This window comes from Ochotona curzoniae, unplaced genomic scaffold (genome assembly GCF_017591425.1).
Source record: "Ochotona curzoniae isolate NIBS_2020 unplaced genomic scaffold, NIBS_Ocur_1.0 contig_2318, whole genome shotgun sequence".
NCBI lineage: Eukaryota > Metazoa > Chordata > Mammalia > Lagomorpha > Ochotonidae > Ochotona > Ochotona curzoniae.
The window spans coordinates 12,848,675-12,867,878 of NW_024465419.1; the positions used below are offsets into that span (position 1 = coordinate 12,848,675).

At 37.7% G+C, this 19,204-nt stretch overlaps 1 protein-coding gene across 2 annotated transcripts in view; it reads left to right on the forward strand.

Annotated features, from left to right (window-relative positions):
- Positions 1 to 19,204, forward strand: part of VPS13B (vacuolar protein sorting 13 homolog B) — a 595,475-nt gene that overhangs the window by 378,757 nt on the left and 197,514 nt on the right. For both annotated transcript variants that reach the window (XM_040972638.1, XM_040972637.1), the window contains exon 34: positions 17,553 to 18,240. In XM_040972638.1, the coding sequence (XP_040828572.1) occupies positions 17,553 to 18,240 (688 nt within the window). The remainder of the gene's footprint in view (positions 1 to 17,552; positions 18,241 to 19,204) is intronic.

Sequence of the window (19,204 nt, forward strand, 5' to 3'; positions counted from 1 at the left end):
TATACAGAATAATGTACTTTAAAAGCACATTTAGTCAAATGCTTTTCAGTAACATGCAATAGTCAGATGGCTAAAACAAATCAGATTTCTAGATAATATAAAGCATGAATAATAGGAGTCATGATGTAAATTATAAGATGTTTTGATTTTAGTTTATTAGTGCAAAGATATTACTAGAAATATTGGCCATATGGTTCACCCCTGCTCTGAATGGTGTATGCCCCCAATAATTGATAGTGTCTGTTTGCAGTAACCCTTTAGCTGTGTGAGAGGAAGGAGCTATGTTAAAGGTGAATGGACCTGTAGAACCATCTCCAGATCTTTATAGATGGCAGGGTTGGGACAGAGCAGGAAACTGGCAGCCACATTTCTGGTATCTGGTACAGAATGATACATACCGATTAGGGTGTGAGGAGTAAGTAGCTAAAGGAGTGTAGTTTTTGCCTTGCCTTAGATCTGGATTCCCTGTAAATAAGGAAGTGATTTATCTCTTCAACCTGGTAGTACTGTACCGATATATACTCTCTTGACTGAGGAGGTCTGCATAGGCCAGCTGGGAGAACGGAAAACAGGTGCAGGAGAAGTCGGTAACCCATGAATACAAGCTGTTTTATTGTTTACCAGTAGTCCTCTAACCTTATCCACAGGTGGTAGTTGTTTATGAAAGCATAAAATGTACAGAGAGAGGTATACAGAAGTAAATGAAAGTTGGCCTCTCAGTTTTCGTTATTTGGTGACCCTCCTTGAAAACCTCTTTTCCACTAGTTTAACAGCAAGTGTCTGTTTGAACTGATATTTGTATCTTTCTTACTGCATACTTCATGTTATTTTGTTACATGACACCACAGCTCAGACCTGAGGGTCATGCCTCTTAGCAGAAGCTGTTAAAAGAAAACTGGATAAAACTTACAAGATAGCCATAGTTTCAGACCAGAACATCTGGTAACATGACTATGTAATTTATCATCAAAATGGGAAAGATTTCAGAATAAAAGGAAATGCTTTTACTGAATAAATTGAGAAAACATGTATGAAATAGAAGTATCTCAGGCCAGACATATAACCATTTATATGGAAGGATAGGTAGGAAGCCAGTTTTTTCTAAGCCCCGCACTTCTCACTTTCTCTAAGACCTGTGTAAAATATCAAAAGAATAGAAATCAGTAGTGAAATTTAACAAAGCAAAAACATACTTCTTAGAAATGATCAATGAAATTGATCAACCTTTATACTGATAAAAGCGGAAAAAAGACTACTACAGGGCGAGCATTGTGGCATAGCACATAAGGCTACTGCTACATGTTATCCTGGCATCCCATATTAATGCTAATTCATGTCCTTGCTGTCCACCTGGGAGACACACTTGAAGTTTCTGGCTTGGGGCTTACGTGGTTCAGTTCTAGCTGTTGTGTCCATCTGGGAAATGAACCAGCAAATGAAAGATCTCTCTCCCTCTGCCTTTCTGTAACTTTTTTTGAATGAATTAAATTTAAAGAAATGAAAAAGAAAACTAAATTGCTGTCTAGAATGAAAAAGGTAACACCAGACTCAGATGAAAATATAGAAATAAGGTTCGGTAACATACATTAGGAAATTTCTTTTCTTTTAGAATTTTATTTGAAAGGCAGCATGAGAGAGACAGACAGACAGACATGGAAACAGGTCTTCTACTGACTGATTTATTCTTCAAATTGCTGCACCATCCAGAGATGGGCCAACACAAGCCAGGGTCACTATGCTTTTTCCAGTCTCCTACGTCAGTAGCAGAGGAGAAGCACTTGGGTCATCCACTGCTTTCTCAGGTGCATTAGCAACATGCTGAAACAGAAGTAGAGCAGCCAGGGCTCCAGTCAACATCTCTATGGGATACTGGCATTGCAGGTGATGGCTTAACACACAGTGCCAGAGCACCAGCACTGACAAGTAATTTCTTAAATAAACTTCAAAACCTGACCCTGAATGGAGCTCCTGCCTCCTGGCCCTGCCATGGCCTTTGCAGCCACTTGTGGAGTGAGTGGCAGATGGAACACCAATGTCTCTCTGTCTCTCCTTCTGTCTTTATAACTCTGAATTTCAAATAAGTAATTTAAAAAAATACAAATAATAAACACGTTTTTCAAACAGATTGCTATCATTAGCCATCAGAGGAACACAACTTCTCATCACCTTGAGATAAAACTGTCTATCCAATAGAATGGTGATGACATTTTTAAAAACATTTTTATTGGACAGGCAGATCAGATTTATGGAGAGAAGGACAAAGATACAGATCTTAATCCGTTGGTTCACTCCCTAAATGGCCACAATGGCTGGAACTGAACTAATCAGGAGCCAGAAACTTCCTCTGGGTTTCCCACTGGATGCAGGGTCTCAAGGCTTTGGGCCATCCTTTGCTGCTTTCCTAGGCCACAGACAGGGAGCTGGATGGGAAGTGGAGCAGTCAGGACACAAATTGGTACCTATATGGGATGTGGAGCTTGGAGGTGAAAAATTGGTTGATTGAGCCAACATACCAACACAATGGTAATGATCGTAAAGACAACGTTGTTCAGGATGTGAGATGTAACTCGTAGAACGGTTTTAGAAATCAGTCTGGCCTTTCATTGAAATTAAACACACAGTTACTTATAATCCAGCAATTTCACTCCTAGGTATATGACCAAGAGAAATGAAAACATATGTCCATATAATAACTGTTACATTAATATGTACAGCAGCATTACTCATGATGGCTAAAATGTGAAAGCAGCAGTGTCTATTACCTGATGAATGAATAAATACAATACAATATGTCCAGGTAATAGAATATTATTTGGCCATAGAAAAGGAATAAAATAAATGTTACAACTTGGATGTGTGTTATAAAATGTTGGGCAGAGGAAAAGAAGCCAGACAGTAAAGACTGCATGTGTGATTCCATTTCTATCAACTGCCTAATGTAAACAAATCCAGAGTGAAGAAATAGGTTACAAATGACCTAGGGAAAACAGTATGGAAAAGGTAGAGTAGTAGTAAGGTAAGGCATTGCTAATGGGTACAGGATTCTTTCTGGTGGTGATGAAAATGTTCCAAAATTGGTTATGGTTATGATTGAATGCTTTTTTTAATACACCAAAACCATTTATTTGTACACTTGAAGTAGAGGAATTTTATGTCATACAGATTATCTGAATAAAACATACATTTAAAAATGATGAGTAACAAGTGTTGTCTGAGATGTGGAGAAGTGGTTTGTTCACTGTGGATGGACATGTAAATTCTTATACCTGTTGTTGGCAGTAATGTAGCAATTCCACACACAAAAAAAAATAAACCTGGGAAATAAAACTAGCCTATTGATCTAATAATCTCACTTCCTAATATGTATCCAAAGTAATATAAAATCAGTATGTGGGTTGAGTTTGTATTTTCTTGTTCACTAAATTATTTTTTGCAATAGTCAAATATGGAATGAACCTATGTGTGCAGCACTAGGTGGTAGATAAAAGAATAGATATAGATAGATGGTAGAATATTATTCTCCTTTAAAGGTAAGGAAAGCCTGCTTTTTGTTACATCATAGATGAATCGGTGACATTGCAGCAAAGTTTCAGTGAGACTGAAGCCATGAGTTTTAAAATCTATTGCACAGCAGAATGACTGGCTCTAGTCAATAGCAATGTGTATTTCAAAATAAGTAAATTTTGATGTCTCACTAGGAAAAAAATGTAGGCCCAGAAGGTAACCCATGCATTAATCAGCTTGGTTTAATCATTCCACCCTGCATACATACATCAGAACATCCAGAGGTATATGTCATTATGATTTGGCAATTGAATGCAACATTGATTTTTTTTAAAAATTGTATCAAGGAGTGGTTGATCTACCGGTTGGACTTTGTAGCCCTCCAGACACATTCACACACATGCAATACACAATCTTCCTGTGGTGACTTCACTTTTATCTTTGTTATATATTGTGCCTTCCCTCACCTCTCCTCCTTCAACCACTACTCCATCAGCCCATGAAAGTTTCTTTGAAGACAGGATTCTGTGGCAAATAATAGTTTAAAGTATCTGGAAACAATGAGCCCCAGAACTGCTTCCAGCTCTTAAAAGCCACGATTCTGGTACATTGAACTCAATATTATTCCAGTTTAACTCCGTATCAACAAAAGGAAGCTGTGAACAGTTTCTTTCCCTGTAGCTAGACACAGGTGTGACTTAGTGGAAACTGGCATACAGCCAGATCTTCAGCTGCCTAGTGAAGTGCTCTGGCTGCAAGTCCTACTTCCTGTTCTTGAATACAGTGATTTGCCAACATAGAGACACCTGATCCGAGCACCTTGCAAGTGACCTTTTTCTCTCAGCATTTCAAAATATGTTTATTGGTGAAGACTTTGGCTGGGAAGCTATCTGCCTGAAATTTGAACAATAAAGAAAATGTTCTACCTCCTTTAGAAATTCATAGTGGTATCTGTTGCTTCCATCCCCTATGCCTCGCTCCTCCCTTTGCCTAATGTTTTTTTTTTTTAAAGATTTATTTTTATTATTTTTTATTGGAAAGGCGGATATACAGAGAGGAGAGACAGAGAGGAAGATCCTCCGTCCGATGATTCACTCCCCAAGTGAGCCGCAACGGCCGATACTATGCCGATCCAAAACCAGGAGCCTCTTCCGGGTCTCCCACGCGGGTGCAGGTTCCCAAAGCTTTGGGCCGTCCTCGACTGCTTTCCCAGGCCACAGGCAGGGAGCTGGAAGGGAAGCGGGGCTGCCGGGATTAGAACCGGCGCCCATATGGGATCCCGGGCGTGCAAGGCGAGGACTTAACCACTTGCGCCACCGCGCCGGGCCCTGCCTAATGTTTTTATGTGTTTCTTTGCAGAGCGTTTGTTTGGAGTATCTCTTCTGTGCCCTGCAGTATATGGCAGTGAACATCAGCAATTAGTGCCTTGTTACTAATCTGACCATCTAGCAGAAAGACATTGATAACAAAAGTTTACATTTGGGGGCTGGCAAATGAGGCAAAGTGGGTTAAGCTGCCTCCTGTGATATGCCAGCATCCCATTGCTCTGCTTCCAGTTCAGCTCCCCCTATGTGTACCTGGGAAAGCATCAGAAAATAGCCCAAGTGTATAGATCCCTCCCACTCATATGGGAGACCCAAGTGAAGTTCCAGGCTCCTAGCTTTGGTCTGGCCCAACCAAGATGTTGCAGAGTTGGAGAGTGAACCAATAGATGAAAGGCATCCCGCTCCCCAACACTCCCCCAAATAAATAAAAAAATAAATAAATCTTTAAAAACTTTAAGTTAAAAAGTATTGAAGGAAGGATCTGCCTTTTTGATTAAAAAAGAAGAAGAAAGGAAATCTTCATTAAAAAAAAAAAAAATAGGAAGAAAGAAGCAAAGCCAAGCGGGTAGGACCTAAACCAGGCATTCTGATATGGGAGACAGACTTAGCAGGGTGACTTTGCTGCACCACATGGCCACCCCTCTCCCCACCCCCACCAAAGGATTCCACTCAGGTGTTTCGGAGACCCTGCTTTGAGAAAGACTGGCATAAAACAGAATTCAAGTTCCTTAGCCTGTCTCCAAAGTCTTAACTTTGTGTTGCTTTTGAACCCTCATCTTATTTCCGTTGAAAATCCCATCCTTTGTCAAGTGAGCCATCTTTCTGTTCTGTACACTTACCTACACTTCTCTGCATCATTATTTACCCCGCTTTCTCAGCCTCGATGTCACCACTGCCATTTCATTGCGTCCAAATGTTTATTGGCTTCTTTTAGTCCTCATTCAGATTGATCCGGGAATTGTTTTTAATGAAAATAGCACTAATATGAAGAGTATGCTGTGTGTCTATTCCTAGAGCTGGAGATCTGAGGAGTACTTTACAAATTATTCCATTCATTTGTTTCCTCTTTAATTCATCTGTTAAATATTTATTCAGTGCCTACCAAGCAATACCTAGAACTACTCCAGATGCTGATAATACAGTACAGGGGGAAATGCTCAAAACATTTTTTACATAGAACTTCCATTCTTATTCAGCTACTGTTTGTAAATAAATACTGAAAGTGTTTTGAGAAAAATTTTCTGTTCATACTATTAAGGATATATTAGGTGAAGGAAAGGCCGGTGAAAGAAATTAAGAAAGGAACTCTTCCAAGTGTGGAATTTGTATGCGGGGACAGGCCAATGAAAACAGAAAATACAAAGAACACAGCGAAAGTTATTAATGAAATGAAGATTCGACCAATGGTGCAAGTTGGGAACTTTGAAAATATATTTAATATTTCAGTCTTTGAGAGAGGACTGAAAGGTGATAAGTATGGGAAAATATATTTTTAAATGTTATGTTTCATAAGTCATTTGTGATGTTTGATAGGACATCTGAATAGAAATGCTCAGCAGTAGTCAGAACTCTGAAGGTTGGTTGGAACTCAGGTCACTTTCCATTTTCTCTCTTCCAACTCCACTAATAAACATTCTGTCTGGAAGTGGTAAGGTGTAGCGATTAAGATGCAAGTTCAGACACTCATATTTCCTATCAATGTGTCTAGAATTGATTCCCAGCTCTGTCTCAAATTCTAGATTACTACTGTGCACCTTGGGAGGCAGGCAACACATGGTGACTCAAGTTAGAAAGGGCCCTGTCATCCTCTTTGGAGACCTGGGATTGATGTACCAATTTCTGGGCTTTTGAGAATGAACCATCAGCTGGGAGGCAGCTCCTGCCTATCTTTTAAAATTTTCTTTCTGCCTTGCTGTTCCAACTTAAAAATCTCTTGCGAAGATGTTTTTATGTACTTAATTTTAGATTCCCAGAAACATCTTAGACACAGAGCTCACGCTTACGCTCACTGCCTCACTCCCAAATTGGGCATGGCAGCCTAGGCTGGGCAAGAACTAAAGTTGAAATCCTGAGATACAATTGGTTCTCCCATGTGAGTGGCAATAAACCAGTTATGTAACTTTTTGCAAGGATTGAGGCATGACTATGTGTCTTAACCAAGTTTCTCTCATCCCTAAATATTTGCCTATGATGAGGCCTAGACCTAGCTCCAGAAAACTCTTATTAGCTTTTTCTTGAGTGATTCTTAGCTGATTAGGGTGTTAGCTTTGGAGGAACTAGGAAGATGACATAACTGAACTCTGGAGGTCTATTACACTTGAGTGTAGTATGAGTGTCATCTTCCTATATGAAGAGTTGTTTCAGTCATTGTGATTCTTAGCAAAACAGCAAAAGTTTTCAAAGCCAGATTGTGAAAGAGTTGGCGTAACATGCAGATTGGACAGCTGCTTGTAATAGCCTAGACAAACATCTTTCGTCATTTTTGTGGTTGCTCATACCAAGAAACTCAAATCATTCCTGACTCCTTTGTTTCTCTCATAGTCCCAGCATCCTATACATCAGCAAACTGTGTGTGTTTCTGTGAAACATATATCTGAGAGTACCTTAAGTTTGAGACAGATGTTTCTTTTGATTCAAAAATTGTTCAAATCCTTGTGTAATTTTTTCGTAATATCCATTTTCTGTGACCTGTTTGGAGATCTATCATGATGGATCTCAACATTGTTTTAGCCAAAATGAACTCACCTTCCAAGTTCATGTTCTATTGTCTTTTTGAAATGTCGTCATATTTTGTTGTGTGACTTCTATCTAGAGTGCAAACTCCATGAAAGTAGGAACCTTTGCTGCCATACCCCCATTTGTGGATAGAACATAGAAGAAGAGGCTTAATAACAATGTGTTGAATGGATGATGTGAGAAAGTATCATTCCACATTTTTCTCATTAGATTTGACATTGGCTCTGACTTCACAAATGTCGGGATGTATTTATCTTGGTAAGATTGTAGCCAAAGCTGAAGCAGTCCGATACTGTTTGGCACTATTGTTAACCAAATCAATATTACAAAAGATAAACACTGCTTACTCTTTTTAAAATAAACTTTATCTATTTGAAAGGCAATGTGATAGACAGAAAGTGACATAGAGATCTTCCTTCTACTAGTTAATTTCCCACATTATCACAGGCCAAACCCAGGAACCTGGGATTCTACAGAGGTCTTCGACAAGGCGAGCAGACTCATCTGCTGCTTTTAAAGGATAAAAGCACTTATCTTTGGGACCAGTGCAGTGGCCTAGTGGCTTAAATCCTCACCTTGAAAGTGCCAGTTCTGGTCCTGGCAATCCTGCTTCCCATCCAGCTCTCTGCTTGTGGCCTAGGAAAGCAGTCGAGGACAGCCCAAGGCCTTGGGACCCTGAACCTGTGTGGGAGACCTGGAAGAAACTCCAGGCTCTGGCTTCAGATCAGCTCGGCTTTGGCCATTGCATTCCCTTGGGGAGTAGGTCATCAGACGGAAGATCTTCTTCTCTCTTTTCCTCTCTGTATATCTGACTTTGCAATAAATATAAATAAAATCTTTTTTTTTTCAAAAATAGCACTTGTCTCAAAAGACTGTTTATTAATTTGGAAAACAGGGACATGGAGAGAGACCAACAGTGAAAGTTCTTCATCTGCTGGTTCCCTCCCCCGATGTCTGGATCAAGTCAAACTCAGGAGCCAAGAACTCCATCTAAGTTTCTTGTGTGGGTGAGAGAACCCAAATACCTGAGCCATCTTCTGGTTTCTCCCACACATTAGCAGAAAGCTACATCAGAAGCAGAGGCAGAAATGGAACTCCAATGTGGATATCCCAGGTGTTAACTTAACCTGCTGCACCACTGTGCCTGCCCCACACTAATAGAATCCTCCTTCAAGGATTCTTCTGTTGTCAATGTGATCTTCTAAAATGTAGCCTTAATAAAGGACAATCTGAGCTAGCAATCATATTGTCAAGTATCGAGTCCTAACTGCCTTCCAAGTAAATAAATCTTTCTTAAAAAAAGATTTAGATTCTAATCCAGAATTTCTTTTGAAGAAGTCTTCTGAGAAACTTTGACTTGGTTGCTATTTTAATGCTATAAAGATGATGCTTGATATTTGGAAGGAGGAAATCTTGCTAACCTTCAAACTTTTATTCAAGCAGTCCCACGTGTCCAAAAATAGCTATGCTTAAAGTTTAGATTGGATTGCCGTCAGTAGTATACAGAAACTTGCTTTCTTAGAACAGCAAAATTTGCTTTAGGGGCATGTCAGCATTAAAAAGCTGCTGCTGCTTTGGACCTGCTGGCAAAGCGCTTTTAGGAATTTTTGACTGATTTAGAAGATACTTCAAAGTATTGGAGGAAGAAGTTGTGATCAGAAAAATTTTTGGAAAGTCATTTTGCTGTAGTGATGATTTTCATAGACTAACAAAAGAAATTGGTGCTTTTAATGGAAGAAAAAAATTGATGGCAGGGTGCAAGCATTCTCACATCTTAGCCACGTTGTGTTTCTACTATTTTGCATCATTGCTTTTTAACGTATTGTCACCACATGACAAAACCAATCAATCAATTGGATTTAGTTCAGTTTAGATTTGATCTGTCATGTTGAAATTGAAGGATGGCCAGTGAAATAGCCCTCTGGTAGTTAATAATAGCATTATCATAGACTACAGGCATATCTATAAGTTATATGTATTATATATATGTGCATTATAAGATGTTTTATATTTATATATGTATGCATATAAATCAGCTCACTAGTTTGTTTTATAACTGTATCCTATTTGACAACAAAAACCACTTACAGGATAATGTTAATTATGAGTGTTCCTGGCCAGATTCATCATTTTCCATCTTGTACTCAATATTGTGAGAAAGTTTGAAAAGTGTGCTCTTTTCTTGCTGTTGCCATAATCCCTCCATAATTCCTTTAAAAGGCTGTTTGTGATAAAGAAGAAAAAGAGTCAAAGATTATGTGTTTTAATCAATAGAAGTTTCTCCAAATTCAGCCATAATTTTTCTTATCAACAAATTAAGTTCATAATTATAAGGCCAAACCCCTTAGAATAGTTGATCAGTATGGCTTACTTGGGTGTTGCTGCAGAAACGAAATGCAGCCCTTTCCATGACTCTTGCAGAGAGTGCGTAGGCTCAGTTAACTTTCATCTGCTTCAAGGTCAGGGCTGATTCAATCTTAAAGCAAGTTTATGAGAGTGGTTGATGTGATACAGTTGTTTCTAGTAAAGTCAGACTCGCTCTAAGGAGCCAATCTAAGTCCGTCTTGAATAAAATTCTATGAGAAACAGACTCCAACTCAGACACAATTGTAAACCCTGATATAATGAGGACTTGCAGCTGATTTAATCCTATTGAAAAATCTTTAAGAAACCATAGGACAAGATGGTTTCCACATTGACCTCAAAGAAATGCACCTTGAATTTCATCAGTTTGAGAAGTAGTTACCTTGAACACACACAGTAGCCACTTTTTAAGCATTACCACCATGGCCACTTCAAGGTAGGTTCTTGTTTCTGATGTGGAGGCATCTGTTTGGATTAAGATCCAAGCTCCCATATTGTGCCAAGCTTTCCTTTTTTTTTTTTTTTAAGGCAATTCATTACAAAATGCAAGTCAAACACAGAATTTGATGTGAAGCAATTGGATTAGAATTCTTAGAGCAGTAGCCAGTCTATCCTGAATTATTATTTATGTCAGAGACTTGGAGCAAGAGACGATGAGAATGAGAAGTATCCTGAGTTTGGACCCTGTATGCAGAGCTTTGCCTGCAGGGCTGCTTTTTTGTTTTTTGTTTGTTTGTTTCCCATTAAATTTTAGAAGTCCCTGAAAATCAACTTTGTGATTAACTTGGTGTGTATGCTTTGGGGTAGGGAAAGAGCAGGTCTATCATTTGAAACAAGCATTGATAATGCTCTAGGTATTATAGTGAGTTTAGTACTAGTTCTGATGCCTTTTCTTAATGTACAACTTAAAATAGAACAATAGACCAAACACAGACTGTTGTAAAACACAACCTTGACTGAACTATCTCCATGCCTCTTTTATTGCAGTTAGTACTGCTCTTGAAATGTGAGTATTTGAGCCGATACTTAGCAGGCAGTAGCGGCCTCATACTGTTACTTCAAAGAGCCAGAAAAGTAACTTCATGAAACGAAAAACTTGAAGCTGTACTACTCTTACTATTTTATCTGCAAAGCAGTGATGGGTGTCATTAGTTCTGCTCTGTTGCATAATTACTGCAGTATCATGAAAACTCCCTTTGCAGGCCAACTGGGAACAATTATATTATGCGGGATCTTTTATAACATCTGAGTTAGAGAAATGAAATATAAAAAAGATCTTGTTTTCTAGCACTCAATATTTATAATACCGAGGTTCCCACAGTGCTAATTCAAGTTTTGTTTCTAAATAAAAAATATTGATTGATGACACTGAAGGTGATGTTTCACATTGAAGTAAATTTGTTGTTTTTAATGCTTTTTAAAGTTCCGTTAATTTGCTAAAATAAATTCTGGCAAGCGTATTACTGGCTGAGACAATAATTCATACATGAAATGACATAAGTTTATGATCTGTAATATACCAACATGGCTGAACATTTGAAACTTAGAAATGAGCTCTGCTTCCTCGATTAGATTAGCATGGCTGGCCCTGTATCCGAAGCTTCCATTGTCAATGGGCTCTAAAGGCATGCAACAGCCCCTCCATGCCTCATTCCCTCTTCCATCCCACAGGCTTCTACAAGATGCAGCTTAGGGCTATGTTTGCAACTGTTTAGACAAGGTGACATGTAAGGTTTCAAGTTTGTAAAAATTCTCCTTTATTGTTCAGCTGTGTGAAGCCATTAAAATACTGTAAATTTTTTGCTTACTGTATGTGATATTGTAAGACAAAATATTTACTTCTTTGAGAACAGCTAACTTTTAACAAGAGCAGTTAAATAAAAATAAATGTCACTGGGATATACAGATGTGATTGTCCCTTTGATTCTGGGATTTTACATTTGGCCTTTTTATAATGTGCAAGATGTGAAAAATGATCTCATAATTAGGCAAGGATATTTTGATCAAGGTTAAGGTATGGCTTTTGTCTATTGCAGATATTAGTTCTATATTACAGTTACGTAGTTATGATAAGGTAGAAAAATGTATGGATATGTTTGTGTAGTACATTTTCCCTTTGTAAGACAAATTTGAAGAAATGGTGTGAATTGAAATATTAGACTGGATGTTGAACTTCCTTTTTATGTTAGTCTTTTGAGCAAAAGTTTTATTTTAGTTCCTATTAATTTTCGAACAATTGGTTTCTATGCATTGTACTTAAAAGTGTTTCTACTTACCTCAGCACTTTTTATTGACTTTTGGATATGTTTATAAAATAGATTTGTATCATTGAACAAGAAGTTTAATTCAAACTTAATTATCTTGCCCCACTCTAAGATGCTACTGAAGAACAGGCCATCAGTTTAATCTGAAATTATCTTAGTACATTCCTTGATATTGTCACATTTTTCAGATGTATTTTTGTCCACTATTTCTGAGATATGGTGACTCTTAGCAGACTCTAGGGTGAGCTAGTAAACTCACCTAGCTCAGTACATTACGGAGAGGAATTAGCCACAATTCCCTAACTGCTAGTACAGCTTTCAGCACCTTCCCGGTAGAGGCTAGAATCTGTACCATATATAGCTGTGAAAGGAAGAGAAAATGCGCTGAAATGATCTAAGAAGTAAACTATCAACCTGACTTATTTTCCTTCTACTGAAAAGCTTCTCCCATTGAAACCCACTGATAGTAAGACTGTAGAATTCCTCCGGTTTAGTACCATCTGGTTGTGCTCAAAGCCTTGAAGCCGTTATCTCCGCATAAAATTTCAGAGACCTAGACTTTTTTCTTTAGCAAACTATTCGTTTTTCAGCCACAAATATTTTCCAGTTCTTTCAGATTTTATCTAAAAGTATGTTTTAACAGTATTTAAATAGTTCTTAAACAATAACAATTTATCTCGATAGATGGGATGCTGTGTTTTTTTCATTCTATTTTAATTAGCCATTGTGAAACCAAATTCCCTTTTGTTTTAGTCTTTTGAATAGTGTTTAATTATTGTTATCATGCCAGATATCTTAAAGGTTATTTTACCAATACAGTTTCATTTAACATAACCCATATGGAATCAATAGCCCGGTTTCCTAAAGTGAATGCTTGGAAAATCTTACATTCATATGTTAAAAGTACACATCCTTTCCTCATTAGCTGGAAAGTACAGGGATTTTGGCACAGGTTCTGTGTGGAAGCATTGTGCAGCTTTTATATGGATTTTGTTTTTAGCCTTTGATGACACTGTTTAGAATAGGAAGTATCTAATAAGTAAAGCATTTTGTCTCAAGTGCTGCCAGTGTGTTTAATATATGCCTGGAGGTCTGAAACATTATCTTCTTCACTACAGTAATATGCATTTAATTCTCTGAAAGCAGAAGGTCGAACTTTTAAAAGGGACGCAAAGTACATTTTCAAACAGAATAATTCAAAACATATGGAACGGGGGACCAAAGTAATGTATAGTTGGTTTTTATGGTTTAATCATGATCATGTTAATGCACACCAGTAGCTAATTAAAGAAAACTTTTATTGTTCATTTTAAATAAGTTAGGTAAAGAGTGGGAGAGCTGATGTAACAGAACTGCCCAAGGATGTGTGTTCCTGCTGCCCTCCCTAACAGCAAGCACATATATCCTTGTTTGACAACTTAAGCTAGTAGTCTCCTTGGACAATAATAAAACAAGTTATTTTTAGAGTCATAACACTCTGAACTTTTCAGTTTTCTGCAAAGAAATGGTAAATTGATGCCCAAATTTAGGGTCAGCACATGCAAATGACAGTAAAAAAAAATTTTCAGTAGGGATCCAGATAACCTTCAGCAAAGCAGATAAATCTGCAATAGACGAGTGACAAACCAGTGAGTTTTTACACGTGTCTCACACTCCTCAGCTTATTTATTTCAGAACTACAAACAGCTTGGCGACTTAGAAAAATGGTGAGAACACTGGCTCTTGAGTACAGTTTCAAAATGTGAGCTTCCTGCTACTGAGAAAGTTGCACTCCTTTCCCCCTCCCAATCCAAGTCAGATTTTTTCACCTATGGGTCAGTGGTTCAAATTCCATTGTGCTCGGTAGTAACTAGGATTAGTTAGCATCTGACTTCTGTTCAGTGACCTGGGTGACCCCAGCTGATAGCTGTCAGCCTGCTCCTGCCCATATATTTGTATATCAAGATCACACCACTTAACATTCACTGAAATCTAAGGTGAGAAACTTAACACATAATTAGGCTAGACACTCAAATTTTTTAAAAAATTTTTTCCTACAGGTGATGTGAGAACACCTATGAGAATGTTTAATTTACCTTATAGCAAGAGAGACTCGGTTTCAAATCTGAAAATCTGAAAATCAAAACAAGAAAATGCCCTAAGCATAGAAATTAAAGTCTCCTGGATTTATTTGTAATTGACTTTCCTGATTGAGGAAGTTAAAATAGTTCACAAAACTCTAATTCTTGTTTTGATTTTGCTGTCAAACCCAACCTAAAGAACATTTTGCTTAAACTATATGCAAATATGTATAATGCCTCATATGTTTGTAGTGTGTCCTGGATTAGCTAAGGTAGATATTTGACATTAACTACTATTTTGCATTTATTTGAAAATTCGTCATTGATCTGGACATGAAAATTTCCTAATAGAAGTAAAAGCCTTGAAAGTAAGCCATTATATTGATAGGTTAGCTTTATTTTCATTTTATTGATGTTGAAATTTTTTATTCCTTTATTCTGTCCATACTCAGTAATGAAGTTTTACTATCTAGCAAACAGTATAGTATGTTATGGAAATACCGCCTTTTACCTACAGCCTACTTTTTGCCTGACCTTGGATATTTGGATTAATGTCTTTAAGCCTCAGCTGTAAAATGGGATAAAACATCTTCTCAAAGAAATGTTACAACACATAGCAAATGTACACATCAATAGCAGTGAACATAGTGCTGTCACACTTTTTCTTCAGTTCTGATAATGCTGTATGAAAAGTACTGTGATAGTATTTGCTTGTTTTAAAAGCATGGAGGAAGGAAAGACTAACATCTGGAAAGATTGCATAACTCTTCACAGACAAGGTGATTTCTTTAACCTTTTATTTAGTGCAGTGTGTGTGTGTATTCTCTACATTAGCAGATTTAACGCTGCAGCAATTGTATGGCTTAGATATTAATCTCCAATAACAATGAGAATCTAGCAAAGATGAAGTGACTTGTTTGAAGTGTGGCCAGCCCCCAGGTAGAGGATGCAGGTGTAAGGACTCCATGAATGTATCTTGGAACAACACCAGATAATTCAGTACTGTCTTCATGTACATGCATGTACATACATGTATATCTTAAAGATCATGCAATTCTAGTCAGTGGGCACATTATTATTATCATTTTTACTTATGATTGTGTCAGAAATGAATGAAACAAACATGTCATCCAACATTTATTGAGGTCGTTCAGTACTCTGCCCTTTAGTGATACATAGAAGCAGAATGAAATTGCCCATTCCCTATAACACTTTTCCACCTGGTAAAGACACATGCTAACTTCCTATTGTTGAAGGGTTTTGTATGTCAAGCACTGAGCTGACTGCGTACAAGTGGTGCTAACTGTTGTACCAGCTCATTGAATCCTCTTAGTTACCCGCTAAGGATTTATTCTCCCCATTTACAGATAAGATTAGTCTTAGAATGGTTTGTAATTTGGCCAAAGTCACACAATTAGTGTTGCCCTTGAATCCTATGCTTCCCGTGTGTGAAGACCAAACCTACGTATTGCTTTAGTGCTGTCTGATACCATCTCATTAGAGCGTTTGTGTAGATTATTTAATATCCTGTGATAGAAATCTGAATGAAGTACAAGATCATCAAGAAGAAGAGGGAGAGAGCAATTGTCAAGCAAAGGTTGATCATCTTGGATGACTACAGCCAGCCACAGCCAACCCCGAGGGCTCCAGGAGGGAGAGAGCATGGTACAGACAGACTCCTTTAGAGCGTAGTGTCTTCAAAGAAAAGGGATAAGTTGTTTTTCTTTCAAATAGCTAATGTTGGGATTTTCTAACAATGAGTCGTCTTCTATAACATTAACATTAATTACTAATAAATATTTGAAAAATCATTCTCTTGATTACTTGTTCTTTGCATTTGGACCAGGAAACCTAGACAAGCAGCTTATACAGATTTTTTAGCATGTGGGAATTCGATTTCTTTTGTTAAATTAATGAAAATTCTAAAAATGTTATATTAGTACTTTGGGGATATGTTTCCATTCCTGGGAGCAATGTAAATCAGCACAGCCTTTTTTTAAAGAAAGGTGTGTGACCGTGTACAGCAAATGTCAGTTTTTTCACACCTGTAATTATACTTTGAGGATCCTGTCCTAAGGAAATACTACCAGATTTTTAGCATTGATATTTGTTGACAAAAAGGTGAAAATTTGAGTTTGCAGCTGTATGGAAAGGGTTGAGCAAATTGTTCCTAACAGCAAAATATTGAGTGGTTTTTAGAATTATATATTTATAAAGACCACATTTATTATATCAAAATGTTAGGCTACAAATGTGTCTCCATGTGATTATAACACAAAGACATGTGGCTATGGGGAACTTATGCATGGTTGTGGAAAATAAGACATAAAGTGCACTCACTTTGATATCACCATTCTTTGCCTTTGGTGATAAGATGGGGCAGATTTTGAGTTTTCTTCTGTATTCCTGTGGGTTTTCCATGATTATTTTCATTTTCTATTATTTCATTGAAAGAGTTAATGCATAAAGCAGGCTGTTGGTTGGGAGATACAAGAGGAAGGCCTAAAGGTCTCAGTCTTGCTGCCAATACAACCTGAGCAAGTCTTTGTTCTCTGCTTCAGGAAAAGTTGGTAGGAAATGCAGAAGAGCAAAACAACAACAACAAAAAAATTCCCTTCAAAAGTGTTTAATTGCTTACTTCATTCCTGGCTTGATTTACTTGATCACTTACATTTGCCATTATTTTCCAAGACCACAATTTTCTATTGTGGTAGAGAATTACAAACATCTTTTTCAATGACATGCATTTATTTCAGTTCACTTTTCATTGTGCTGTGTTACTGAGGATTACTGACTTTCCCCTCTCTTACTATACAGAAATCTGTTACTTTTATAAGTAACATCAAACATAATATAAACTCCTATATAAACTATTTTTTTCAACCAACCAAAATCATGATTCAGAAATAATTTGCACTACTTAAAAACATCACTGTACAGTATATTAACTAAAGTAGTTTTTAAAGAGATGATTTTAAAAATAGATGCTACTTGTAGTAATGCCCAAAAAAGAAAGAGAGAAAATCTGGCATAGTGTTATTTTCTCGGAGGAAATGGACTTGTCATACTTTTTTTCCAGTATTTAGCGTTTTTAAAGTGAATTCTTTTTTGAATGGCACTTTCTTTGTTTTTGTGATTACTCTGTTAAAACTTCTACTAGACCCATTTTTAAATCCCCTTTTTTAACAAAGTGTGTACATATCAATGTTATATATATATTATATGTGTATATATATTATATATATATAAAACATCTGGCATGTAATAAGTTCAAAATATCTTGTTGTTTTTCCTTACAGATCTCTAAACAAGAACAGAAAAAAATGGATCCATTCGATGGAGGCATGGCTGATACCTCGTCTCGGTACAGTGGTGCCCAGGACAGTGGAATTGGCAGTGACAGCGTTAAAATCAGGATAGTACAAATAGAGCAACACAGTGGGGCCAGTCAGCACCGCCTCGCCCGTCCCTCACGCCAGTCGTCAATTGTCAAAAATCTAAATTTTATTCCCTTTGACATATTTATCACTGCAAGTCGCATCTCACTGATGACCTATTCCTGTGTGGCATTGCCCAAATCCAAATCACCAGAACAAAAGGAGGATGAGAAAATAGGCAAGGGCTCATTAGATCTGCCAGCAGTTGAATCTGAGGTTGGCAAGCCCAGCCAGGCGTGTATCTCCATGGTGACAGCAGAAGATCTCTTGAGCAGCAGCATTCCTTTTCCATCAGGGAAAAAAGTAGGTGTCCTCTCTCTCGAAAGTCTCCATGCATCCACAAGATCATCTGCTAGACAAGCACTTGGCATAACCATTGTCCGGCAGCCTGGGCGAAGAGGAACTGGTGACTTACAGCTGGAGCCTTTCCTGTACTTTATCGTGTCCCAGCCTTCCTTGCTTCTGAGTTGTCACCACAGAAAGCAGCGGGTGGAAATTTCCATTTTTGATGCTGTCCTGAAAGGGGTAGCCTCTGATTACAAATGTACAGGTAAGTACCTTCAGACCCACAGCAGTTGTCATTGCCACCACATCATGCGCTTTATTCTCATGGTTCCACAAGTGATGAAACATAAAGCAGATGACAAACCAAATGAGACGTTCTGTATGGCATATGTAAAGTTTATGTTCCCTAGCTGAATCGTGTTTAAGTAAGTTTTTGGAATGTACTGTGGTTTATTCAGCCTTAGTGTTTTTACAGTTCCTCTAAATATTCACTTTTGTTCCGGAGTTAAGTGGAAGAGGGACTCTTTCTTGGCTCTAAAGAAACTTAACAATTTCCAATGTATGGGAAGTATACTTTTTTTTTCCATATAATGGCCCAGAAATATGCTTTCCAAATTAGTGCCACTGTTCAGATTTTTTTTTGTAGGATAAACCATAGGTGATGCTCATGATTTTTCTTTTCTTTTGATCTACTCTTGCTCAGCAGAAGAAAAAATGCAACTGGGAAGTCCTACTGAAACATTAAGATTATTTGAAGGTGTTTATACATCCACGCTGAAACTGTTAACAGTGTTGGCTCCCTGGTTCTGGTTCTCCTCTCCATGCCTGCCTTTTAACCAGGTTATAGCATAATTCTGCAGTATACTAATTATGTGGAATTTATGAAGCTTGTTGCCTCTCGAAACTAGGACAGTAAGCAGGGCTTCAAATTTCAGTCTGTTAATAAGGCACAATAGAAACAGGGTGAAAGAAGGTATAGGAAACCTTTGTCCTGAGTTAACGTAGAATTGAAGATTTGATTGCAAAGACTGGAGATGGTAGCTGGGTCACCAAAGACTCAGTATTGGAAGAGGGCCTTAGCAAGCTCAAATGTAATACCATCATTTTATGACTACCAGGTGGTCCCACCTAGCAGCCAGAAGTCATCAGTGCGGCATTGGAGAGTTGGTCTTACCGGGAAGGCTGGGTTTCAATCTTAGCATTAAGATGAACCATTTTATGCAGTAGAC